The 27,099-nt window shown below is 46.7% G+C and overlaps 1 protein-coding gene and 2 long non-coding RNA genes across 3 annotated transcripts; 1 reads left to right on the top strand and 2 right to left on the bottom strand.

Annotated features, from left to right (window-relative positions):
• Positions 1 to 579: 579 nt before the first annotated feature.
• Positions 580 to 20,637, bottom strand: LOC145518922 (uncharacterized). The gene is made up of 3 exons (XR_014063460.1): positions 20,047 to 20,637; positions 2,897 to 4,473; positions 580 to 1,181 (listed from the first exon to the last, which is right to left on the bottom strand). It is a non-coding gene; the product is annotated as an uncharacterized LOC145518922 (long non-coding RNA).
• On the top strand, positions 12,747 to 13,922 carry LOC145518924 (uncharacterized). The gene is made up of 3 exons (XR_014063461.1): positions 12,747 to 12,885; positions 12,992 to 13,167; positions 13,680 to 13,922. It is a non-coding gene; the product is annotated as an uncharacterized LOC145518924 (long non-coding RNA).
• A 56-nt stretch (positions 20,638 to 20,693) lies between the features above and the next one.
• On the bottom strand, positions 20,694 to 21,858 carry LOC145518982 (ubiquitin carboxyl-terminal hydrolase 17-like protein 6; the record flags this gene model as incomplete). The annotated part of the gene is given in 3 exon segments (XM_081524245.1): positions 20,694 to 20,915; positions 20,918 to 21,661; positions 21,838 to 21,858. Coding segments are annotated over 3 exon segments (987 nt in total), but the record flags the coding sequence as incomplete, so codon positions are not given.
• Positions 21,859 to 27,099: the final 5,241 nt, after the last annotated feature.

Here is a 27,099-nt window from a genome sequence, read left to right on the forward strand (position 1 = left end):
AGGTGTGAGCCACGGGGATATATCGAGCCTTTGCATCTGGATCTATTACAGAAACTGTACGTTCAACTCGGGAAGATGTGAGGCTGAGAGAAGCAAGCTCTTTACCATCACATGGCATTGCTTTCATAAAACACTGAAGCACACTCGACAAGTCCAGGGGTGTCAGGAAGGAGAAAGACACACATACCTGCACACGCATGCACACACACAGACACACACACACAGACACACACACACACACACGGGTCTAATAGGAACACGTAACAGGACTGGCACTGATGGAAGCAGAAAGCCCACTGTTGCACTTCTGGGATCCCCCAGCTCACTCAGACAGATCCTGGCTGTTTTCTTCATTTCACTGTGGGGGCGGGGTGGTGAGGGCTTGGGGCTCCCGAATCTGTTGTTTGCTGTCCCGTGCCCTACATTTTGCTCCGTCTCCTATGCCCCTTTTCCTCAATACACAGTCACAATTCAGAAAATAAGAATCTGCAGACATCACATTCAACTTTCGAATTTGAATAAAGGTTAAGAACACAAAGGAAAACACTTATGTGGACAAGTTTGCTAAGGAACTTATTCTTTTGGAGGCCATAAAAAATATTTATTAGTAGACTATAAAAACTTTAATATTTTTAAAATTAGGACTCATAAGTCACTCTTCATTGCTCTCTCTCAGGGAACGCACCACCCACCACAGCACCTATGACACACGACCCACCTGATGAAACACCTGTCTTCCCACTGGCCAGTGACACCTGTGCTCAGCCATTCTACACTCCCTGTGGTCATCACATCCCTACGTCCACTGCGCCCACTAACATGATGAAGGAGAAAATGGTTTCTCCACTGAGCCCAAGTGATGAACTTCAAAAAAACCAAAAAAACCCTCTTTCATCTGTGAAGTCACATTCTTAGTGAGATCCAGACAACTGAGTGTAAATGTTGGGGAGAGATTATTTCTACTTTGGTTCCTGACTTGCCTTATGCATAATAGGACGATGAATAATAATGGCATTACTATTTCCTGGGCACACTTAGAAAATCTGGGCCGAAAGGAGAAACCTGACTAATTGGCAAAAGATGGATCAGTTCATGAGTCAAAGACAGTTTCTTCTCACTCGCTTCATTATCAGGAACTCAGCCACCACTTCATTTCCTCTACATCCTCGTGCAGGGACAGTCTGAAAACCAAGCAGATACAGCTGAGGAAAGAGTAAGTAGACATGAGAATCCAATCTTTTAAAGCATTGCTAGACAGAGACTTCCTTAGTGTTCCAGTGGTTACAAATCCACTTTGCAATGCAGGGGACATGGTTTGATACCTGGCCAGGAAACTAAGCTCCCACATGCCATGGAGCAACTAAGCTCTTGGGCCACAACTGCTGAAGCCCATGTGTTCTGGAGCCACCGTGACACAACTAGAGACCCTTGTAAAAGTAATGCACACGGGAGGTACTCCAGCCAGAGAGCCAGCTTTTATTCACACCAATAAACTCACATGGGAGAGAAGCCCTATGTTTGGAATCGCTGTGGAAGATTCAGTGACCACTGATCCTTTTGCTGTATTAGGCTCATTCACACAGGAGAGAAGCCACATGAATGTTGTTTACGTGGAAAAGCATTTAATCAAAGCTATAAGCTTGGTCATCAGGTGGGAGGTTGCAGTGAAGAAATCCTATAAATGCAGTGAATGTGGAAGAGCCTTTAGACACAGCTGTCACATTTATATGGGCTTCCCAGAAAACTAATAGATAGTTTTCTATTAGAAAATGATTATTTAAAAAATTCTCCATGGTCAATTGACATTGGTAAGCATTGCCATAGCCGAGGGATGTAGCCAAACCAAAGTTCCAATGAAATCTTTTGTGGCTTACAACACCCCATTTTGAGGCTCAGATGTATGTAGCAGTTTGTGCAGTTGATGTTCATTCAGGTAGGTGCTAGATTTTGCTAACACTATTTTGTGATTATTTCTTAGATTGAAAAAAAAAGAAGGCAGCAGATGGATCCCCTTCTCTGGTGCAAGAATAATTGTGAATTAGTATTCTGGGCTTCCTTGGTGACTCAGGGGTGAAGAACACAACTGCCAATGCAGGAGAAGCAGGAGACACCGGTTCAATCCCTGGGTTGGGAAGATCCGGAGGAGGAACTGATTACCCACTCTAGTATTCTTGCCTGGAAAATTCCATGGACAGAGGAGCCTGGCAGGCTGCAGTCTATAGGGTCACAAAGAGACACAACTTAGCAACTGAGTAGCAACTGAGTACACAGGCGCAGTGCTTATTCTAACTGATACTGAGAGTAAGGTAACCAGTTTTACATCTTCCTACAGGATATTTGCTTCAAAGAACAAAATTCACAATGTAACTGTTTCTAAAGTATAGCTCTCAGCATATGTGTTCAAAAGAAGAAAAAAACAGAGCAGAGGTTGGCAAACTTCTATACAGATCCAGAGAGGAAATATTTTAGCTTTGCCATGTGACATCTGTTACATCGACTCAGTTCAGTCATTGTATCCTAGAAGCACCACAGATAAAAGGTACATAAAAGAGCCTGTCTCAATAAAGCATTACTTATAGATAATGAAATCTGAATGAATATAATGAATATAATTTTTATGCTGCAAATATTATGTTTAAGAATTATGTTCAACCATTTAAAGATATAGAAACCATTTTTAGCTTTCAGGTCCTAGCGGCACAAGCTGGAAGTGGAATTTGGCCCATGCGATGTAAGATGCAATGGCCTATTCTATCCAGTTATAGCGGAATCTCCCACCCGTTCAGTTCAGTTCAGTTCAGTCACGCAGTCGTGGCCGACTCTTTGTGACCTCATGAACCACAGCACGCAGGGCCTCCCTGTCCGTCGCCAACTCCCGAAGTTTACCCAAACTCACATCCATTGAGTCAGTGATGCCATCCACCCATCTCATCCTCTGTCGTCCCCTTCTCCTCCTGCCTTCAATCTTTCCCACCGTCAGGGTCTTTTCCAGTGAGTCAGCTCTTCGCATCAGGTGGCCAAAGTATTGGAGCTTCAACTTCAACATCAGTCCTTCCAATGAACACCCAGGACTGATCTCCTTTAGGATGGACTGGTTGGATCTCCTTGCAGTCCAAGGGACTCTCAAGAGTCTTCTCCAACACCACAGTTCAAAAGCATCGATTCTTCAGTGCTCAGCTTTCTTTATAATCCACTCTCACATCCATACGTGACTACTGGAAAAACCATAGCCTTGACTAGACTTCATTTTGTTGACAATGTCTCTGCTTTTTAATATCCTGTCTACGTTGCTCATAACTTTCCTTCCAAGGAGTAACTGTCTTAATTTCGTAGCTGCAATCACCATTTGCACTGATTTTGGATCCCCCAAAAATAAAATCAGCCACTGTTTACACTGTTTTCCCATCTATTTGCCATGAAGTGATGGGACCGGATGACATGATCTTGGTTTTCTGAATGGTGAGCTTTAAGCCAACCTTTTCACTCTCCTCTTTCATTTTCATCAAGAGGCTCTTTCATTCTTCTTCACTTTCTGTCATAAGTGTGGTGTCATCTGCTTATCTGAGGTTATTGAATTTTCTCCCAGCAATCTTGATTCCAGCCTGTGCTTCTTCCAGCCCAGCATTTCTCATGATGTATTCTGCATATCAGTTAACTAAGCATGGTGACAACATACAACCTTGACTTACCCCTTTTTCTATTTGGAACCAGTCTGCTGTTCCACGTCCAGTTCTAACTGTTGCTTCCTGACCTGCATACAGATTTCTCAAGAGGCAGGTCAAGTGGCCTGGTATTTCCATCTCTTTCAGAATTTTCCACAGTTTATTCTGATCCACAGAGTCAAAGGCTTTGGCATAGTCAATAAAGCAGAAATAGATATGTTTCTGAAACTCTCTTGTTTTTTCGAAGATCCAGCGGATGTTGGAAATTTGATCTCTGCTTCCTCTGCCTTTTCTAAAACCAGCTTGAACATCTGGAAGTTCATGGTTCATGTATTGCTGAAGCTTGGCTTTGAGAATTTTGAGCATTACTTGACTAGCATGTGAGATGGGTGCAATTGTGTGGTAGTTTGAACATTCTTTGGCATTGCCTTTCTTTGGGATTGGAATGAAAACTGACCTTTTCCAGTCCTGTGGTCACTACTGAGTTTTCCAAATTTGCTGGCATATTGAGTGCACCACTTTCACAGCATCATCTTTTAGGATTTGATATAGCTCAACTGGAATTTCATCACTTCCACTAGCTTTGTTCGTAGGCATGCTTCCTAAGGCTCCCTTGACTTCATATTCCAGGATGTCTGGTTCTAAGTGAGTGTGAGTGATCATACCATCATGATTATCTGGGTTGTGAAGATCTTTTTTGTATAGTTCTTCTGTGTATTTTTGCCACCTCTTCTTAATATTTTCTGCTTCTGTTAGGTCCATATCATTTCATTCTGAAACAGTGATTGTCCTATTGCTGAAACTATGAAACCTATAGACAAAAAACAAAAACCAAATTACCAAAAGCTGCCCAAGGTGTGAGGGGTTCAAGTCCCCCCCCCCCCCAGGATGCTCCGTCCCCCAACCCCTGCTCATGCATGGCCACCTTGTTACTGCCAAAATCTCACTTTTCTCTGCCCACCAATGCAAATTAAAAAATATGGAGGTGGAATTTTGGAGGAAACAGATGGCTTTACTCCTCAGCTGGCCAAGGGGAGCACACAGCAGGCTAGCACCCCAAGAGCAGTGCCCTGTCCCCCACCTGGGGGAACTGAGAGACTGTATACAGCCTGGGTCTCCTGGGTCCATCAGCCTGCCACCTTCTTTCCAGCATGCAAACAGCTCTAAGGGGTGACTTGCTGCAAGAGAGTGCAGGGAGAGAGAAAATGTCGTACAGGGTGTAAATTACACAGAATTAGGGGACTTGTAGTAACAGACACTACAGGTTAGTAACACTCAAAGTACAACTAGGAGTGATTAACTCTTTGACGACCGGTCATGTTTCTTCTCTAGTCTCTTCATTGTTTTCTTTCCTTGTTCTCAGGAAAGGGAACACTTCATTTCTATTTTTGCTGCAACAACCTCATCTTCGTGTCCCCAGTCTCCAGCAGGGAGTGAAGCTGTCCTGTCCGGTAGCCCCTTTCCTGCTGTGCGCTGGGCGCCCATCGAGTTTTGAGCAGCAGTTACTTGCCGGCCACAGTTCCTCACCCAGCAAGTCATCAGTAGCTGCTGAGGCTCCCAGAGGGACAGAAGCCGCCTTTGCAGCCCCAGCCCCAGAGCTGGAGTCCAGCCCGGAGAGTCTGACTCTCTGACGGCTGATGACCAGCCGAGTCGGGCAGCTGTTCTGTGCTCCCCGCACCCAAAGGGGATCGGACTGAGACTGCCCTTCAGGCTCACAGCCAACAGTGTGGGTGACGGTGGGGTTTCAAATCACCAAGTGTCTTATTTCGGCAGGGGAAAGAACGCCTTCTAAGAAACATTTGTAAAGAACATTTCTTCCGCCCAGGGCGGGAGATCTCGGCCCTTTCACATGGCTTTTTCAAGCGGCCTCACGCGGTGTCCCCAGGCCATCGGGCTGCAGACGGGGTTGCCTGGAGGAGCCAGGAGCAGAGGCGGCCCCGTGTCCCCGCCCGACGGCACTTCCGGCGGCCGCGTCTCCCAGGATGGGGCTGCCGCTCGACCGGCCACTCCGGGAGCAGCGCCCGCGGGGCCAGCGACGTGCACAGTGGGCCCGGGGCCGGGTGGGACGCGGGGTCCCGTCCCCGCAGGAGCTCCGGGCCCCTGGCCGCCGCGGCTGGCGCGGGAACCCGGGAGCCCGGTGCGCCACGAGAAGCCGGGAGGCGGCAAGGAGAGGGCAGGGCGGCCTCCGGGCCCCGGAGACGGTCCCCATCCTCCGTGGGCGGAGGAGGCGGCAGACACCGGGGCCCCGCCGGCGGCACAGCGGCTCCTCCGCCGGGCTAAGGGATTCCGACCTACCCGGCTCAGCCCCGCGGGCAGACACCTCACCAGCTCCCCGCACGCGGCCACCGACGAGGCCGCGCGTCCCCCGCCAGCTCGCCTCCCGGGGCCCAACCTGGGGCTTCGGCTGCCGCCGCGGGAACTTGCAGGCGGAGGACCGGGAGAAGGGGCGCGTATGGCCTGTCCCCGAGCTCGGTCGCGGGGCCCAGGACTCAGACGTGCCGGCACCCAGGCCCTCCCCAGCAGAGGACCCGAGCGGGGTGCTCCGGGGCTGGGGATCACCGAGGGCAGGGGCGGGAGGAGTCTCCCGGGGCTCCGGGCTCAGCGGCGGTGCTCTGCTTCTCACGTGCTTCTCGATCTCAGTGATCCCAGCCGCCCTCTGCAGTCCTGCCACGCGGCTGTTAATACATTGTGCTTTTGTGTTGAAGGGACGCTATAGATCAGGACATCACGGGGTCACTAGGAGTTAAAGAGGGTGGGGCGCTTGCACAGATAGGTGGTAAGAAGACTCGGCATCACAGGGACCCCCGCACCCACAGCCACATCCTGCCCACCCAGCTCCGGCCCTAATGTCTGGGGCTCCTTCTGCCTGAACCCTGCAGAGGCCTAGCTGTCCCTTGGATTCTGTGCCCGTGTTCACCGGGGACATCTCCTGGCTCAGACCTGACTGTGCAGACCCTACCCAGCCTCCCCAACCTCATGATGTAGGAAATGGCCCTGACAGATGTCACCCAAATATAGTCTGATTGTTGTTTCTTGCTGGTGAAAAATTAGGAAAGCATTCTTCCAAGGTTGTTTATTGTGACCCACATTATGACCCAACTGTTTTATTATCTGTATATCATATTTTAGTAGGTGATTATACTCTGAGCTGTTGTGAAGGTACTTTGCAATTGTTTAAAGTAATTTTCTTTCAAGTTGTGCAGAAAGAGTAGTGTCATCAACAGTTCCCCTCTCCCCAAAAGATGTCCGGGCCCTAATCCCCAGAACCTGTGACTATGTTAACTCACCTGGCAAACGGGACTTGTGTAGGTGTGGTTAAAGAAAGGCTTTACACCTGGGAGGCCCTTCTGGGTTACTGGTGTGGGTGTAATGTAGTCCCAAGGGACCTCAGAAGTCAAAGAGGGAGTTAGAAGGGTCACAGGTGGTGAAGGAGATGTGAGGACATGAGCCACAGCAGGACTGAAGTGGCTGCGGGGCCACGAGTGAGCAGTGCAGTGAGACCCAGATCCTCCAGAAGGAACCCAGAACCGCTGACATCTCCATGTCTGCACAGCGAGATCCATCTTGGACCTCTTCATATGGGCGAGAAAATGAACTGGTGCTCATTTGTTATACCAGCAATAAGAAATGAATCCAGGAAGGGAAAGGTATCTTTTTTAAAGATACATGGGCCCTATAAAATTTTTTCTTTAAAACATGTATCTTTTTTAAAGATACATGGCTCCCCTACTGGTAGGAAGAATTTCTTTGTATCAGGGAGTTAGAATGAGAAAAGGTAATTTGATAATAGGGAGCAGCGGCCGACAGGGGCTAGGCCAGGCCGGGCCGGGGGCCGGGGCCGGGGCTGGGGGCCGGGGGCGGCGGCCTACAGGGAAAAATAGCTAATCTGATCACACGGACCACAGCCTTGTCTATCTCAATGAAACTAAGCCATGCCGTGTGGGGCCACCCAAGACGGATGGGTCATGGTGGAGAGGACTGACAGATTGTGGTCCACTGGAGAAAGGCATGGCAAAGCACTTCAGTATTCTTGCCTTGAGAACCCCATGAACAGTACGAAAAGGCAAAAATATAGGACACTGAAAGATGAACTCCCCAGGTCAGTAGGTGCCCAATATACTAATGGAGATCAGTGGAGAAATAACTCCAGAAAGAATGATGGGATGGAGCCAAAGCAAAAATGATACCCAACTGTGGATGTGACTGGTGACAGACGCAAAGTCCGATGCTGTAAAGAGCAATATTGCATAGGAACCTGGAATGTTAGGTCCATGAATCAAGGCAAATTGGAAGTGGTCAAACAGGAGATGGCAGGAGTGAACATCGACATTCTAGGAATCAGTGAACTAAGATGGACTGGAATGGGTGAATTTAACTCAGATGACCATTATATCTACTACTGTGGGCAAGAATCCCTTAGAAGAAATGGAGTAGCCATCATGGTCAACAAAAGAGTCCGGAATGCAGTACTTGGATGCAACCTCAAAAACGATAGAATGATCTCTGTTCGTTTCCAAGGCAAACCATTCAATATCACAGTAATCAAAGTCTATGCCCCGACCAGTAATGCCGAAGAAGCTGAAGTTGAACGATTCTATGAAGACCTACAAGACCTTTTAGAACTAACACCCAAAAAAGATGTCCTTTTCATTATAGGGGACTGGAATGCAAAAGTAGGAAGTCAAGAAACACCTGGCGTAACAGGCAAGTTTGGCCTTGGAGTACAGAATGAAGCAGGGCAAAGGCTAATAGAGTTTTGCCATGTGAACGCACTGGTAATAGCAAACACCCTATTCCAACAACACAAGAGAAGACTCTACACGTGGACATCACCAGATGGTCAACACCGACATCAGATTGATTATATTCTTTGCAGCCAAAGATGGAGAAGCTCTATACAGTCAGCAAAAACAAGACCGGGAGCAGACTGTGGCTCAGATCATGAACTGCTTATTGCCAAATTCAGACTTAAATTGAAGAAGGTAGGGAAAACCACTAGACCATTCAGGTATGACCTAGATCAAATCCCTTATGAGTATACCGTGGAAGTGACAAATAGATTTAAAGGTCTAGACCTGATAGACAGAGTGCCTGATGAACTATGGACAGAGGTTCGCGACATTGTACAGGAGACAGGGATCAAGAAAATCCCCATGGAAAAGAAATGCAAAAAAGCAAAATGGCTGTCTGAGGAGGCCTTACCTAAGCAGCCTTACCTTAGGAGCTTGAAAGAGAAGAGAAGCGAAAAGCAAAGGAGAAAAGGAAAGATATTCCCATCTGAATGCAGAGTTCCAGAGAATAGCAAGGAGAGATAAGAAAGCCTTCCTCAGCGATCAGTGCAAAGAAATAGAGGAAAACAACAGATTGGGAAAGACTAGAGATCTCTTCAAGAAAATTAGAGATACCAAAGGAACATTTCATGAAAAGATAGGCTCGATAAAGGACAGAAATGGTATGGACCTAACAGAAGCAGAAAATATCAAGAAGAGGTGGCAAGAATACACAGAAGAACTGTACAAAAAAGAGCTTCACGACCCAGATCATCACGATGGTGTGATCACTCACCTAGAGCCAGACATCCTGGAATGTGAAGTCAAGTGGGCCTTAGAAAGCATCACTACGAACAAAGCTAGTGGAGGTGATGGAATTCCAGTTGAGCTATTTCAAATCCTCAAAGCTGATGCTGTGAAAGTGCTGCACTCGATATGCCAGCAAATCTGGAAAACTCATCAGTGGCCACAGGACTGGAAGAGGTCAGTCTTCGTTCCAACCCCAAAGAAAGGCAATGCCAAAGAATGCTCAAACTACCGCACAATTGCACTCATCTCACATGCTAGTAAAGTAATGCTCAAAATTCTCCAAGCCAGGCTTCAGCAATACGTGAACCGTGAACTTCCAGATGTTCAAGCTGGTTTTAGAAAAGGCAGAGGAACCAGAGATCAAATTGCCAATATCCACTGGATCATCGAAAAAGCAAGAGAGTTCCAGAAAAACATCTATTTCTGCTTTATTGACTATGCCAAAGCCTTTGACTGTGTGGATCACAATAAACTGTGGACAATTCTGAAAGAGATGGGAATACCAGACCATCTGACCTGTCTCTTGAGAAACCTGTATGCAGGTCAGGAAGCAACAGTTAGAACTGGACATGGAACAACAGACTGGTTCCAAATAGGAAAAGGAGTACGTCAAGGCTGTATGTTGTCACCCTGCTTATTGAACTTATATGCAGAGTACATCATGAGAAACGCTGGGCTGGAAGAAACACAAGCTGGAGTCAAGATTGCCGGGAGAAATATCAATAACCTCAGATATGCGGATGACACCACCCTTATGGCAGAAAGTGAAGAAGAACTAAAGAGCCTCTTGATGAAGGTGAAAGAGGAGAGTGAAAAAGTTGGCTTAAATCTCAACGTTCAGAAAACTAAGATCATGGCATCTGGTCCCATCACTTCATGGGAAATAGATGGGGAAACAGTGGAAACAGTGTCAGACTTTATTTTTTGGGGCTCCAAAATCACTGCTGATGGTGATTGCAGCCATGAAATTAAAAGACGGTTGCTCCTTGGAAGGAAGGTTGTGGCCAACCTAGATAGCATATTTAAAAGCAGAGACATTACTTTGCCAACAAAAGTACGTCTATTCAAGGCTATGGTTTTTCCAGTGGTCATGTACGGACGTGAGAGTTGGACGGTGAAGAAAGCTGAGCGCCGAAGAATTGATGCTTTTGAACTGTGGTGTTGGAGAAGACTCTTGAGAGTCCCTTGGGCTGCAAGGAGATCCAATCAATCCATCCTAAAAGAAATCAATCCCGGGTGTTCATTGGAAGGTCTGATGTTGAAGCTGAAACTCCAATACTTTGGCCACCTCATGCGAAGGGTTGACTCATTGGAAAAGACCCTAATGCTGGGTAGGATTGGGGGCGGGAGGAGAAGGGGACCACACAGGATGAGATGGTTGGATGGCATCACCGACTCGATGGACATGGGTTTGGGTAGACTCCGGGAGTTGGTGATGGACAGAGAGGCCTGGCGTGCTGCAATTCATGGGGTCGCAAAGAGTCGGACACGACTGAGCGACTGAACTGAACTAAGGCTCTTCCATTCATTACTTAATAAATACTTATCAACTGAGAATTGTAACCAATGGAGGCACATTAATAAATGAGACAGATTGGGGCCCTACCCTCATGTGGCTTGCTGGAGTACACAGACTCTTATAAATAAAATTTTAATTGTGGAAAAAATTTTGATTGGCATTATAAAGAAAAAACTGAGCTTTCCAGATGACTTGGTGGTAAAGAATCCACCTGCCAAGCAGGAGACATAGGTTCAATCTCTGGGTCAGGAAGATCCCCTGCAGAAGAAAATGGCAACCCACTCCAGTATTCCTGCCTGGGAAATCCCAAGGACAGAGGAGCCTGGAGGGCTGCAGTCCAGGGCGTCGCAAGAGTCAGACATGACTTAGCGACTAACCAACAGCAACAGTGACAGAAAAGATCAGGATACCATGGGATGGTAATGGGGAATCACCAGCATTAGATGGGGTGGTCCAAGAGTGCTCATTAGAAAGGTTAGTATCTGAGCTGCCATCCAGATGAGCAGGAAACAGCAGCCATTTTAAGCTCCAGGCAGAGGGAAGAGCAAGTACAAAGGCCCTGAGATGGGTGCCAACTTGGAGGCTGAAAACGCATGGAGGCCCCGTTGGCATGAGTGAGCGCACACACGGTGACGGGAAGGAGGGCGGGGTGGAGAGTCAGAGCCCAGCTCAGCACTGGCAGTCTGTGATCCCAGGATTTGATCCTGCTCCGAATACTTCTCACATAAATGCAGCACATTAGACGTCCCGTGCCCACACAGATGGATGACACAGGGCCCTGGCAGTCAGTCAGAGTGTATGCAGTAGTCAAGGCACCAGCAAGATCACAGGATCTGAGATCAGCAGGGACCTTCATGGTACTCGAGAGCCTATTTTAAACTCAGGAGACTGAGGAGCAATTTTTGTAGTCTTGGCCAGTATGAACCAAAATGAATTTATTCCTACAGGTTGCAGAACTGTTGTTTCAAAAAAATGTTGGGCTGTTTATGAAGCTTATGTAGAAAGGATGCATAGAACCCATGCCTAGAAATCCTGCTTCCATGGGAGAAAGCCACCAGGAAAACTGCATGGAGAGTTTAAGGAATGGGACTTTTAAATTATAAAAGAGAAAGACACTAAAATGCAAGAAAAGTTCAGAGACAAAAGGGGTTGATCCAAAGCCAGCAGGCTTTGTCCTGGTGAAGGGTAACTACCCAGCACACAGCAGACCTCCCCACATTGCTGGGATTATCCCTATCGTACCTTCCCATGGACTGTAGTCTGCCAGGCTCCTCTGTCCATGGGATTCTCCAGGCAAGAATACTCGAGTGGGTAGCCATTCCCTTCTCCAGGGGATCTTTCCAATCCAGGGATCAAACCTGTGCCTCCTGCGTTGCAAGCAGATTCTTTACCACCCGAGCCATTGCACTTTATACGGTGCCAATTTAAAATTCAGTTTAAGTAACCTTTTTTTTTCAGGTTAAGTAATTCCTAAGAGCAAAATAGCTTCCCCTTTATGTTATCTGCACGCTGGCACGTGTAGTCTGCAAGAACTCCCTTTTCCCTGAAGACCTCCAGTCGCCAGCCTGTCCACGTGTCTCCTATCACATCTGTCCACTGGTGTCATGGGCTCTCTGCTCGCCGCTGCACAGAATTGTTGCTGTTGGGATTTCTTTTTAGGCAGGGAATCATTCTGCCAGCCATCACCGAAACTTCAACGTCCTCCCATCTGAGGTTGTATTTCTATATTCCTTAAAAGAGCATTGTAAACAAATCTCGATTTGAACATGAATGGGTTTTACCTACCGATTTTTATCTGCCTTTCATTGTATCCTATGGTCTGATTCTGCCCTTAGCCTCTCATGGAACAACTTGCCAGGATTTATTAGTGACTTCTAATCCCCTTTTCCATCTGCCTCCACCCTTCTGTGGCACATGCTTCTATGACGCGTCCTTGTTGCCATGACGCTCTCTCCTTCCTTTCGGAATGCTTGCTGCTGCCTTCCTGCCTCTCTGCTGCGTCCTGTCCCCGTGTGTGTCTCTCCCTAGTACTCGCAGCAGGTTCACAGCAGACTCACTCACAGGATCTTCCCTTTGGAGTCCCCGCCTCCCGTTTCAGCTGTGACATTTGAGTACAGATTCCCAAGTATGTATCTCCAACCAAGACTCCTGCTCCCATGTCTGGGCTCTGTAGAATCTTCCCCTGAATAACTACCATGGATCAAACCTCTTATAGCTTTCCCTCTCCCCAGTTACATCCCTTAGGGACCCTCCCTCTCTCCTGGGCTCCAGGCTCCCTGGTTCAGATCATCCATGACCCATTTCTCTACACTCAGGGAGTTATCTGGCCTCGTTGGCTCCAGCTCTAATGGAGTGAGCTGAGCAATGATGGGCACAGAGAAAAGTGGAGACAACAGGAATGTACCAGGTGAGGTTGTAACTGCACTGAGAATAAAGGGCAGTGCTGATGAAAGATAGGATTATAGAGGGTTTCTGAAGGTTAGAAAACAGTGGAAAGCAGTTTTAAACACAGGTGGGGGAGTGGTGTGATAGAGCAGTTGCAGTTTAAAGAGAAAGGCTCATTGCTGGCTCAGAAGGATCTTACTGGTAACATCTTACCAAATGCTGTCTCTGTTACAAATACTGCAGGTTACAAATCCTTTATCAATATATCTAACACATTTGCTAGCAGCAGAATAACACAGGTCAAAGTTATACATCATAGCATTGCTCGTAATATAAATAGATTATTGAATATCAGTGTTCATCCCAATGTGGGTGGGCAAAGTGTATTATAATAGGACATCATCCATTCAGTGCACTGCTGTGCAGGAAATCATGTCCTGATAGAGGACAATTTCCAAGGTATTGTCAAATAAATAAAAGCAACAGGTAACAAAACACCATCCTTAATATATCACTATTTGTGTTTTTAATTAGGGCATGAAGGAGAAATATATTTTCATATTTGCTTGGAAGGAACTCTAGAAGGACCCCTAAGAAACAAAATACTCCCTTTGGAGATCAGAGGGCCCTGGACAAACAGACTAAATGACAGGAGGCACAAATTAATGCAAAGCATATTTTTAGTATCTTGAATCATGTGTCTGTATTATAATCTCTTTGGAATTTTCAATAAATTGAATTTTTTAAAACCTGCAAAGAATAAAATGCATTTTACTATTTTGATTCTACTATAGTATTTTACTGTTTTTACCATCTGAATGAATTTCCGGTTTGTTTTACTGCGACTATTATTTGGCTTCTCTAAAATGTCTATCCATAAGTCTTTTATGGTGGTTTTGACTTTTTATTTTAGCTGTGGTAAGAAACAAAGGAAAAGAGATTTTTCTCAACACCCTAGGTGGTGAGTCCTTTTCTTTTTTCCTCCTTTCAGATACTTTATATACTTTACACGTTTTGGCATTATTTTCATAACTTTTATTTGCAAGAAAAAGGACAAAGCTCTGCTAGCTTGCTAGGGTTGCCAGAATAAAATACCACAGACTGAGGCTTAAATAACAGAATTTCATCTAGGTTATCCAATTTTATAGCATTCAGCTGTTCAGAGTACTCCCTTATTATTTTATTTTGTCATATCAGCAGTTATGTTTCCTCTTTGGTTACTGATTTTAGTTGTATTTTTGTTAGTCAATATAGCTAAAGATTTGTCACTTTTGTTAACCTGTTTCAAGTAACTGTTGTTTAAAATGATTTCTTTGGTTTTCCTCTTCTCTATATTTATCTGAGAGCTAATCTTTACTATTTTTATTCCTTCTTCTAGCTTTGGGTTTGGTTTGATCTCCCTTTTCTCCTTAGGTGTAAAGATAGGTTGCTTATTTGAGCTTTTTTTTCAACGTATGAGTTAACAGTTATACATTTCATTGTTGGTGATGTTTTTGCAGAATCCCATACATTTTGGTATGTTCTGTTTGCATTTTTATTTGTCTCCAGGTACTTTCTAAGTTCCTTTTTTATGATTTCTTAGCCTACTGGTTATTTAAGAGTGTGTTTAATCTTCACATATTTGTGGATTTTCCCACTTTTCCTTCTACTATTAATTTTTAGTTTCATGATTGTGACAGGAAAAAGTTCCTTTGTATGATTTGAGTCTATTTATACTAGACTTATTTTCTGGCTCAACATGTGGTCAATTTTGGAGATTGTTCCCCGTGCACTTGTGAAAAATATGGAATCTGTCTGTCTTTGCCCGGGTCACTTGGTGCCTTAGCCTCAGGCTTCTCAGGGGTCACTTCTCACTGTTGGTCGCAGCTGTTTGGACGGTCGGCCATTTTTGTGCCTTTAGTCGTGCGGAGACATCACTGGGACAAAAGGGACGCCTATCTGTCAGCCCGTGACTCTCAGTATCCCCTTTCTATGGCAGGTAGGCTAAGAGTGGACCCTGGTACATTCCGGGAGCCTCTCTCAGACTCACCCTTTGGCTACATTCTCAGAAACTGGAAAATGTTGACCCTGCAAATGGCCTGGCCCCAATACAAACTGGGGGACCCAAACAAAACGGCCTCTGAATGGCACACTAGCTTTTGCCAAAAGCAGGGAAAGGACTCAGAATTTCCTTACGTTCAGTCCTTCATGGCCCTCCGTCAGAATCCGGATTTCAGGGACTCGTGCCGCATGTCTTCCTGTTGCTCCCTGTCTCCTGTCCCCCTCTGTCTCTCTTCATCAGATTTCCTAGGCAACCCCTACTCGACCTTTCATACCCATGTGATCTCTAGGAAAAGATTCTGAGGTGCCCTTTCATCCAGGTCTATATTCTATATTCAAAAGCTTGAAGGATCAAAAACCCTCCCAACCTTCTAAAGATCCCCTTCTAACTGCACTTGTCTCTCAGGTGGGGAGGGAACCAAGTTTCCCCCACTCCTGAACATCCTAAAGAATTCCCTTCTAACTACTCCAGCTTTTCAGGGAGGGGAAGGACCAAGCTTCCTGACTCCTGCAAGTTCCCTTAACCCTTCAGATTCTTCTGAAGGGACAAAGACCTCCCTTCCCACCAGAGGGACAATCCAAGATTTTTATCAGCTGATCTGCCCCTGATATCAGAGTCAATTTGGGCACTATTTGGTCTATAATTTAGGTATGAAACTATGACTACAGAAAGGCAAGGTGACTTTTTGACACAGGAAAGCCATGATATTCTTCAAACTCTGGAGAAAACTGGTTAAAGTGAAATTATTTTTTCCTGGAAACTGCAAAACCAGTTCTTTTTGCATATGCAGTTAAAAGCAACTAGCTTGTTAAAAAGCCAGCCTAGGGGAAATCTTGAAGTTAACCCTTTCTATGTCCCTGAAATACACAGCCCACTTTGCCTGAGACCTCAGCCTTGGGCAAATTAGAACTTCATAAAAAAAAGGGGGGTGTCAAAGAGACATTTTAAATATCAAGTGGAAAACTATGAGATCTCTGCCTGTCTATATGGATTTATGTATGTCTCAGTGTGTGTGTGTGTGTTTTATAGTATTGCTGAAGTTGTAAATGAGTTCTAATTTAACTGGCCTAAAGAAAAGTAAGCACTTACAAATCAGACAATTCTAAATACAAGAGAAATTATCCTAAATGAATATCAGATTCATGTGAACTGGGAAATAGTCAATATTAAATATCTAGTATTAATATTTCTAGTATTAATGTTTCTTTGCTAATCTAATAGAGACATGTCTAAGAGTCATTAACATTAAGCATAATTTTTTCATGATGCCTAGGTTTATTATAAGTTAAATATTGTCATATTTTTATATCTGTTACAAGTTTGTCAGCAAGGAAAGTACCTCTAGGGGGTGGGGGTGGGGGGAAACTCCTGAAAATGTAAATGAGATATGAGCTTTTGGATAAACTATTAAGAATAATTATACTTTAGGAATGTCTGTCTAAAACAGTCTCTCCAGATTGGGGTAACTTGATATTCTAGGGCTGTGCTAAACTAAGTGACAGAAGTTTATTGAATAGCTAGATCATTTCCAAATAAAATAAGATTCTGAAACATTCATTACTAAACACTAACTGCCTCTTACAGAGAAATTAGAGATTTTGGAATATTAATGAATAATGTTTGATGCCATCCTGAGATGTTCTCTAGAGTATTTTTTAGAAATTGTCACTGGTATTTATGTTCACCAATCTATAGAATGCTAATATAAAGGTCAGTTCTTGGTTGCATAAGGAAAGTAGGATGTGTGTTTTCAGTAAAGAAGGTGTGAGGAATGAAATTGCATTTTATGAATTGAAAAGGAAGTAGGTCTGACTTACAGGTGGCTGTTTCAGGATGGGAGAACAAAGTAAGGGGTGCAGAACATGATAAGAAGGTTTTATGGAAAGTAAACCCCAAGAGAATAGTTTTGCGCATAAATACAACTTTTCTCGAGTTGTTGAACTGCCTTTGATAATGGATTTTAAGTTTCTTTATCTCTGAAGTGATCTGTTCTATGTTTACCTTTGAAATCTTTTGTTAACTTTGGCTAAATGAGTAACTATTGTTTCATAGTGACTTATATGATCCTATCTGACTGACATTTGACATTTATTGAAAAAGCTTCTTAAGTCATTTGACTTCTAGCTAATTTGGGGATGCTTCAGAGAGTCCCTGAGACATCCCAAAGAGAGATATTAAAGTACCTGAGTTCATTTGACATGTTAAATTACATGGGAAGTATTGTTGGAGGAGTGATGAATCTTCTCAGGTTATATTGTGTGGTTGATGTTACTAATATAGATACCCTAGAAATTATGTGAAATTCATGAAAATCTGATATGTCCTGGTAAAATGTTGTCAGTTATAATTCTAGTTATCATATTAAAGTGTTATACATCACAGCAATGACCAGGCTACTTTGTCAATTGCAATTTAACCCGATTTTAAACATGTCTTCTATGGTTTCACTCTGATGTCTTTGCAACAATCCTGCTACTTCAAGATTTATGGAAAAAACTTCTAAGATTAACCAATAAACACATTTTGTTTGTTATCTGGTAAGCTGATACCAGACTGGAATTTAGTCAACTCTCTCTGTTAAGAGAACAAAGTTTTCTTAGAGTGAGTCTTTCAATAACAGATTATGAATTTATTTGCCTTTAAGTGATTTAAATTTGTTTTTAAAATTTTTTGTTACTTTGGGAAAGTAAAATAAGCATTATTTAAAGATTATGGTACATGCAAAAGCTCATTCTGCTTCCACAAAATATAACTCCTCGCTGTCAGACTTTGCTAATCTGATGGCCTTAAAACCTGTCAACTGTCTGCTCCTAAATCGGGGAATCAAAAATGCATGAACAGTAGCTGTAAATCAGAGAGTTGGGGCTATGGGAAATCCAAGACCGCTGATTGGCTTTTCCCGGCTCCCTGACAAACCTCATTTTTATTTGATGGGTTAAAGCCTTCCCTGGCTATGGGGTTAATGCCCTCACAGTGACCAAAAATTATATTTTACCTAATATCAAGTTCTAGTTTTGTTAGTTAAGGTCTATGTTTACCACGACTCACTTCTGAGATAGTTCCTTGTTGTTATGTTATATTGCTAAAAGGTTTAATTAATTATTAAAAAGGACACTCTAAGTTTGCTTCTAAAGCTTATCTCAGTAACCAATCTTTGGATGAATGTCAGATGTTCCACGATGTACAACCAGGAGATTAACATCTGGCTATAATCATTTAACTAAGTCAGATGACCTGGGCTATACTGGGCTCTACCTAATGAAAGCTCTTCACTTAAATTCTTGCTTGTGACCTTACTAATAACTGCTAGCTATATTATTTTTTATGTCCCTTGTTTCAGAAGATTGTTTCTTACGTTACTAAATGTGTGACTGACATGATAAATGCTGATATGTAGTTCCGTATGAGATCAATGATTGTAATAATGTAACTCTAGATATGGGAAGAAGCAACAAGAGGGAATATTCTCCTGGACCAAGAGGCTAGTGAGACAGGTATGGCCCAGAGACTTGCTACTTGCAAGGTCTGGTCTAGTCACAGCGCAGAGTGGTCTGTCAATGGAATCTTCGATAGACCCGGGACACAAGGGCCATGAAATGCCCCCAAAGCATGGTCAAATATGTGGCTATGAAGGGACCCTGCTGACTGGACGTTGGCACTTGCCAGCTGTCTCTACAAAGATTACATCATGACCACTGCAAGCTGCTGACCTTCAACACCCCTTGAAAGGAGTTCACAGTGGAAATCAGAAATAAGGCACTCTGTGCTCTGGGAAAAACCCAGAAGAACCGGACTTCAGAGCGTCAGATGTTTTCAGGTAAAGATTTTTACGAGCCCAACTTCTTGCATCTTTTCATACCTAGAGAAACGCTAATGTCACAAACCAATGTCTAGTCCTGGTTCTCCTGGCTAGCTCCTCAGGAACTTTTCTACTTCTCTTAATCTTTGGGCCATGTATATTTAAATGTCTTGTTAAGTTTGTTTCTCCTAGAATACAACAAATCTCCAAGTGATAGTTTGACAAGAATATTCCCTGGCCAACACCCAGACAGACAATGCTGAAACAAGCCACCTTATTGTTCCATGGACTCTCATCTCCCTCCGTAAATGCACCCTGGCAGAGAAAACGCAAAGGGAACCCAGAGCCCAACGATGCCCCTGCACAGCCTGAAGAAGTCAGAATGGTCATCACCCCTTTTCCCCTGAGACCGGGTTCCCAAATGCCTGAGAAGGGAAATAGGTAGACAGTGAAACGTGAGCAGGGTATCAAAAGGGGCCAAAGAATTGGAACTAAAAATAAAGAGAGGGAGGAATGTGGACACCCAAGGACGGAAGAGCAGATAAAACCAAGGAGGTTTGGCACTTGGAGGTTCTCCAGCATACTCCTTGCACCGGAAATGGAGCCCCAGCGATCTTTGCGGACGAGCGTCCTGCAGGTGACGAACGGATCCCCGCCTCCTTCCTGCCGGACCCTTTCCTAAGGAGCAATAGACCTCGCAAGGACATTCACCCATAAAGCCTGGTTGCCCATCTTCTCCCCAGACCCTGCTCGAAGTGTGGGGCATTTTCGAGAGTCTGACCGGCCGGAAGGGGACGATGCACGGTCCTGCACCTGCTCCTCCCTGCCCCCCGAAGGGCTCAGGAGCTCGTCTCCTTGCTCGGCTGGCCGTGAGCCTTCCGTGAGGCGTCTCCAGCCCGCGTCCCTCACCAGAAGCCAGGGGTGCGGCCCGTGAATGGCGAAGGGGAAAGAAAGGCAAACCCGCACACGCCCCATCCAGGGAGGACTCTCCCACCCGCGCAGAAGCGGGAAGCCCTCGGGCCGTGCTCAGGCCCGGTCACGCACCCCATCCTCTCCACTACCTTCCCAGCAGAGCCAGCCCTCCAGAGCTCAGGCGCTCGGGCACGAACACGTTCCAAGTGAACCCCGAGGCCCCGGGCCCACTCCAGGCCCCGACGTTTGACAGGAGGCTGCATTCCGGACACCGCACGGAGGAACTCTTGTTGCATCACACAGTGCGTGCCGCGAGCGGCCGTGGGCGTCTGCACGCATGTGCGTCACAGCCGACCTACCGCCAGAGCCCCAGACATGGCCGCGCCTTCCTGTTCTTCCTTTTGGTCGCTCTGGCCCTCCCGCTGGCACAAGGGCCATTGCCGACGTTCGTAGGCCCCGAAAGCGGGGTGTCCGTGCTGGGACGGTCGAGCCGCTCATGCTCTGGGGCGGGCGGCTTGCCCTGTCTCCCTCCTCCGTGTCTGGACTGGTGAATCACGACTGCGCCGGCCTGCAGGGCAGACTGGACCCTGCGGAGGTCTAAGGCGGGCTTCGCTGGCTTATGTTCTTGGAGGCGTCACAACTGCTCTAAGCTGAGTCCTTCGACCTCTGTGCCCCCCGGGGACCCCTCCGCCCCAGGAGCTCTGCCGCTGGCGTCTCTGGCAGGCTTCCCGGGCTCTGTGGGATCCGCCCCAAGGGGGGCCGCTGGCCCTCCCCCAGCGCTCCGTCTCAATGCACCCTCCCCGGCGTGGAAGAGGACGTAGGCACTCTGGCTCAGGGCAGCAGTCTCGTCGTAGGCGCTCACCTTGGCATCGTCCATCTTATGCCACTGGCCGTTGCCCGCTCGGACGTAACAAAAATAGTGTCCTCGCTCAGCACTCCACCCGGAGTGCACCAGCTCGGCATAGAGTATGTAGCCCAGTGGCCCTGCCTTCCGCTTTGACGTGTAGGGCTGCACGTCTCGAGGCGCTGGGGATAGCGCACTTCCCGAGCCCTCTTGGCCCCACTGCCCTGTGCGAACCGCTTCAGCACCAGCACCAGGACCTGGGGGCTGCTGTGCAAAGTCAACCTCTTGGTGGCAGGCGCCTTCCGGAGACAAACGCCACAGTCAGGCATTTTCAGCGTCCCGTTCTCGGGCTTTACCACCTCTCTCAGAGCTTGCTCCACACTCTGAGCCACCGTGATACCCAGGCCGATGTCCAGACCAGGCTCGAACGTGTCCGAAACCCCGTGGCAGTGGAGACCCTGGATCTGAGACCGCCAAGTCCCCCCGAAGATCTGACGGATGAGGGTGGTGTCCTCGGAGGGATGGCCCGACGGCTGGGATGCGCTCAAGCAGCCTTGCTGCATGGCATTCAGAGTGAACATCAGAAACTCATGGGCATCTTCCTGCTGGTGTCTGTGGAAGGCCGCCAGCAGGTCCTCGCGGGGCCGGATGACCTCTCCCGGGTGAAGGAGGGCTCGGCTCACGTGAGCTCGCATGGCACAGAGCGTGCAGGAGGTGCGGGCCGGACAGAGGGAGGCGTGCTGCTGGGACACCATCCAGCTGGCCAGGGGCGGCGTGTGGCTGAGACACTGCAGCACTGCATTCACGTAGCAGGTGTTCCCCAGATTCTGAAGCCCAGCCCCCACCCCCCACAGCCCCCTCCAACTCAGGCCGACTTTCTGGCCGGGCACCAGCCCTGCTGACCCAGGAGCCAAGTCACCCTGTGGAGGGCGCCCAACCGCCCGCGACGGCCCCTCAGGGACAGAGGGTCCCCGAAGGGCATTCGCACCGGCGGCGCTGGGCCGACACCCTGGCCCTCCGGCTAAGACGTTGAAGGGAGACGGACTTGCATCTCCCCCGTGCGCAGAACCAGCCCCCGGGTCTCTGCAAACAAGACCCACGAGGATGGTGTCGTCATGCTAGCGCTGTTTAGTGGGTGTCACACCCGGTTGCATCTGTGTGAGGATCACAAAACCGATAGAATGGTGGCTGCTCTGGTGAGGTCCACCAAATGGCCCGACGGGTTGGTGCTGATTTTTGTTAATATATGTATATATTATCATGTAGGTATTAAATGAGAAATCTTCAAATTAATTATAATGAAAATCACCGTTATCATTGTTACTCAACAATACCATAATTAGTTCCTTTGTTTGCAGTTAATTGTAGAAACACTGTTCCAAGTTTATCCACAGAGTATCCGATTGAAAACGACCAGAGAAGAATGTTGAGATGCAGAACTTTCTTAACACAGGAGGAAGTCAGGAGCCTCTCCTTCGAGTCACGAGGCCCTGCCCTGCAGCAACCCACCTGGAAAACCAGACCCCGGCCTCTGCAGCAATGGGCCCCAGGACTCAAAGCATGGTCAGTGACTGCTGCTGCTGCTGCTGCTAAGTCGCTTCAGTCGTGTCCGACTCTGCGCGACACACTCTGTGAGGCAGCCTACCAGGCTCCACCGTCCCTGGGATTCTCCAGGCAAGAACGCTGGAGCGGGTTGTCTTTTCCCTCTCCAATGCATTAAAGTGAAAACTGAAAGTGAAGTCATTCATTCGTGCCCGACTCTTAGCAACCCCATGGACTGCAGCCTACCAGGCTCCTCCATCCATGGGATTTTCTAGGCAAGAGTCCTGGAGTGGGTTGCCATTGCCTTCTCCAGCGGATCTTCCCAACCCAGGGATCGAACCCAGGTCTCTTGCATTGCAGGCAGACGCGTTAACCTCTGAACCACCAGGGAAGCCCCAGAAAAAGTAAAGGATTGGGAAAATATCCTAGAGTAGAAAATGGCCACCCACTCCGGTATTCTTCGGAGAAGGCACTGGCGACCCACTCCAGTGTTCTTGCCTGGATATTCCCAGGGACGACGGAGCCTGGTGGGCTGCCGTCCTGCCGTCTATGGGCTTGCACAGAGTCGGACACGACTGAAGCGACTTAGCAGCAGCAGCAACAGCCAGTATTTTTGCCTGAAAAATTCCATGAGCAGAGGAGCCTGGCCATCTACACTCCATGGGGTCACAAAGAGTCAAACATGGACTGGGCATGCACACACAGACACAGGCATCTTTGCTTATGTCTACAGAGCTTAGAGTGAGAATCAAATAAAGCACTGAGGATAACATGTGGTTTTTGTAATTTTTGAAAACAATTTCAAATTAATCATTTTTAATTTAGATATATATTATATAGCAAAAAATTCTCCATTGAGCACTATATTTTAGTGATTGCCTATTTATATAGTTGTGTGCAACCCTGGTGTGCCCAGCAGCTGTAGGCAAACTGTTCCTGACACATCCTTCAGCCCTCTGGGGGCCCAGCCATCAGGCTGTGACTTCGAGTTCCCAGGAGATGGTTATCACTCATGGTATGTGGCCAGTGGCAATAGGGCCTGACCCTCTAGAAGTGAGTGGAGAAAAGCCCAGTGCTCTAATTTAATGCTGTCCTGGCACCAACTGAGTTTCTCTCGCTGACATCTTCACTGCTTCATCCAGATAGTCCACAAACCACTCGTGTTCCAGGCTGGGATTCTAGGGGTTGTCTTCACATGGTTGCGGCCTTTCCCAGTGACCAGTCCCGGGTACCTATGCCTCAGCCTCTGGACCCTCACATAGGTGGTACCGCTATCAATGCTTAGGGTTAAGAACAGCAGATCCAAGACGCTGAAGACTTGTCCTAGGTCGTGCAAAAAGCTCAGAACTGAGGTCAGATGGCCTTTAATGCTGTGACCTAAGGCCACACCATCTGCCAGGAGACATGCCAATCTCCAGGTAATCACAATCAGGTTGATTAAGTACAAAGAGGGACAAATGTGTCATGTTGGGAGGAGGGAGGTGGAAACATCACCCCTCTGCTTTTGTCTCCCTACTTCCAGCTGCCCAGGGGCCCAAGCCTCTCCTCAATATCCTGTGTTCACATATTGTCCTGTTTTGGCTCAGACAACATGGAGGGTCCCTGCCCCTCAAGTAATAATTTTCTCAATTTGGAGGGGTAGAGTCATGAAATGTCTTCCAGTGTAAAAATAAAGAAAAGATAAAAATCACCCAGACCATTGAAGTTCTGTATGAGGTGAAGATGATACAAGGTCCCTTGAACTTCTGTTTTTGAAAGAGAGAGGGAAGAGGAAGAAAAAGCTCATCTTCAGTGAATGTAACCTTCACGTGGACTCTGTCTAGTCGTTTAATCTGTACAGTTATTTAGTCATCATAACGTTTATTCAAAGTCTTTCTGGCCTAATGTTTTCATGGAGCTCACAGGCTGAAGAGGTGCTCAAAGTGAGAGAGCCAGTTACTAGGCAGGTTGATAAGAAGTCCGAGGGTCCCCGAGGAGACAGGGGTCTGGGATTCTCGAGGAGGAGGAAAAGACTAACGGTTTGGGGTGTTTTTTTTTTTTTTTCTCTCTACATTCCTTAGTCTTAGGCACATAAAACAGTTTTTTTTCTCTCTTTAAGCCCGGAACTGATGATTACATAACTCAGTTTAAACTCTGTACTAAGGATTATATAACAACAATGTCTCCTGCTTGAGGACAGTTTCTCCTTCTTGAAAACCTTTTGATTAATCCTGATATCTTCGAATGTATTTTATGGGAGTGGGTCTGGTAGGATCTTTCTATTGTTAAGTTCTAATCCTATTATCCTAAATTGTACATTGTGGGACTGGGTCTGGTAAAATTTTCACAAACCTGAGACATTCTTTTGGTTTATTATAGTAACTAATATTAAAATTGTATAACTGCCTTGCTAACACTAGCAAGGGGGGCACTCTCCATCCCCCTCCTGATGTCTATGTCAGAGGCTTTCTCCATCCCTTCCACACTTTAATAAAACTCTGCTTCACAAAAGCTCTTGAGTGATCAAGCCTGGTCCCTGGTCCCGAAGGTAAATCTTCTTCAGAGATCATGAATCTGACATCATTCACCATAAACTGCAAAAGCATGATCACACAATCGGCAAGGGGAGGTTCCTAGAGGAGGCCTGAGGCAACTAGGAGAAGGAGTGTTGATTAAGAAGGGCTTCATGGAGAAGGTGACATCTGAGGAGGGTCTTCAATGATGACTTCTCACCTAGACAAAGGCTGGCACCAAACAGGAATCAAACACAAGACAATGAATGAGTGAGTGAGTGAATAAGTCCATTAAGGAATCGGCACCTCCCTAACACAGCACAAGAAAGGGCAACCGACTGAGGGCAAGGCTTGGAAACATAAGGCACATGGGGATCAGTGGGCAGGGCTGCAGAATGACACCGCCTCACTCCCTCTATGGGTGTCTTGCCATCACGATGGCCTGTGTTCTGCCTGCTCAGGAAGCCCTTCCCTGTCCTCTGCTCTGGAATACTGTCATTCCCAGCAACACCTGCCCATATGGCGTTGGCGGTCCCATGTGTAATTACACTCACTTCAAGGGGGCTGACTGAAGAGGGACAGGTGGTGTCCAGCACACACACACACACCCCTCACTCACTCTGAACATCACAGAGATTCTCAAGTCCATTAGACAAAGCTCAGATTCTGCTTACACCCTCAAGGTCCTTAGCAACATGGTCCCAAGGAAACATCAGTCTTGTCCCTGGATGGTCCCTACCAGCCCCATTGTCCTGTGCTTCCTATTGTCCAAAGACCCCCCCCAAAAAAATTGTTTTATATATTTGCCCATTTCTGAGTGTTTATAATCATGACAGACCCTACACCATTTCTTTCTTCATGGAAGGTTCTGGGATTATCTTTTTCCACACGCTTCCCCTTCTAGAGTGTGAGCTCCCAAGAACAACTAGACTGTACTGGACCCCAGCTGTTGCCTAATTGTAGCATTCATCACAGAATCTTTGTGGTGGTTTCTCTTAAAAAGACAGCCATCTTCAACTCATTCCTTCCTTACATACAACAAGACACCCCACGCCAAGGAGACAAGCAGTCTGTTTCTCCAACCTCCCGCATCTGGGCAAGCCTGTGACTTCTCTGACCCATAAAGAATTGCAGAAGTGGCTTGGGGCCAGTTCTGAACCTGCCTTCTAAGAGATCTGGCAACTGCCACTTCCTTCACTCAGACTCCTGCACCCACGCCAGGGTCCCTGGAAACCCAGGCTCTGCTGTGAGAAAACCAAGCCTCATACAGAAGTCATGTGCACAGTCTGGCCAACAGGCATGGCTGAGCTCCGAGCATCTAGTCCTGAGAGGGGACCTGGTGGAGCCTCTCTGGGTGATGCTGCCCCAATTGCCATCCAGTTGCAGCAGCAAATGAGCTCTAAGCAAGAAACGTGCAGTTCAGCCCAGACAACCCACAGAGCTTCGGAAGATGATGACAAAGTATATTTCAGATCACTAAGTTTTGCAATAGTTTGTTACATAGGAAGATTAACTTGATTGAATCTATAACAACCTCTTAAAAGCCAAATATAATCAAAATAAACTATAAGCCCTATTAAAATATAATTCAACTGAGCAAAAGTTTAAAATCTTAGTGCCTTTATTTAAAGATTTATGAATCAGGCAGCATCCAATTTAGCAGTTAGAAAGAATCTCTGAGGACTTACACAAAATAAAAGACGTCTATAGCCACAAGGGATCACAGACAAGGAAGTTGTACTGAGCAAAGAATCCAAGAGGTTATTGTGAGGTTACTTTCCATAAGGGGCTGGCAGGGGTCTCTCAGGCAGATGACTTAACTAGTGATAATCAGAAGATTCCTGGCTGACTGGGTCAAGATTTTATTTCTGGAGGAGCCAAAACTGCATTTACGTCTATTTTGCTAGCCTGGTTGCTAACTAAACAATTCCTTCGGGAACTGTTGTCTGGTTGTTAACAGTCCCCTTGGGGGCAGCAACAAGGCTTACCATTGCTGGTTCCTTGCGCTAAGCACAGTGACTGGTGTGTTCATTCCCCAAATGCTGAGAGCTCTGTGCTCTGTGCCAGGCCCGTGCTGGGGGCAGGGACCCAGCCCTGACACCTCACAGTGCTTTCTATTCTAGAGGAGAATAAGACAAAAAAACCCCCACACTTCAGAAAGAAACGATCCTGCTGCTCCCACAGAGCTGACGCTGTGGAGGGAGACAAGGAATAACCAGAAGAACTTGTAGAAGAGTCAGCTCCGTGGAGTGAAGTGTGGGACACGGGACAGCGGGCTGGGAGGGGGCTGGGGCAGAGGGGGGCGGGGAGGAGAGGAATCTGCA

This window comes from Giraffa tippelskirchi, chromosome 8, assembly GCF_054371585.1.
Source record: "Giraffa tippelskirchi isolate mGirTip1 chromosome 8, T2T-mGirTip1v1.2.pri, whole genome shotgun sequence".
In the NCBI taxonomy this organism is placed as follows: domain Eukaryota; kingdom Metazoa; phylum Chordata; class Mammalia; order Artiodactyla; family Giraffidae; genus Giraffa; species Giraffa tippelskirchi.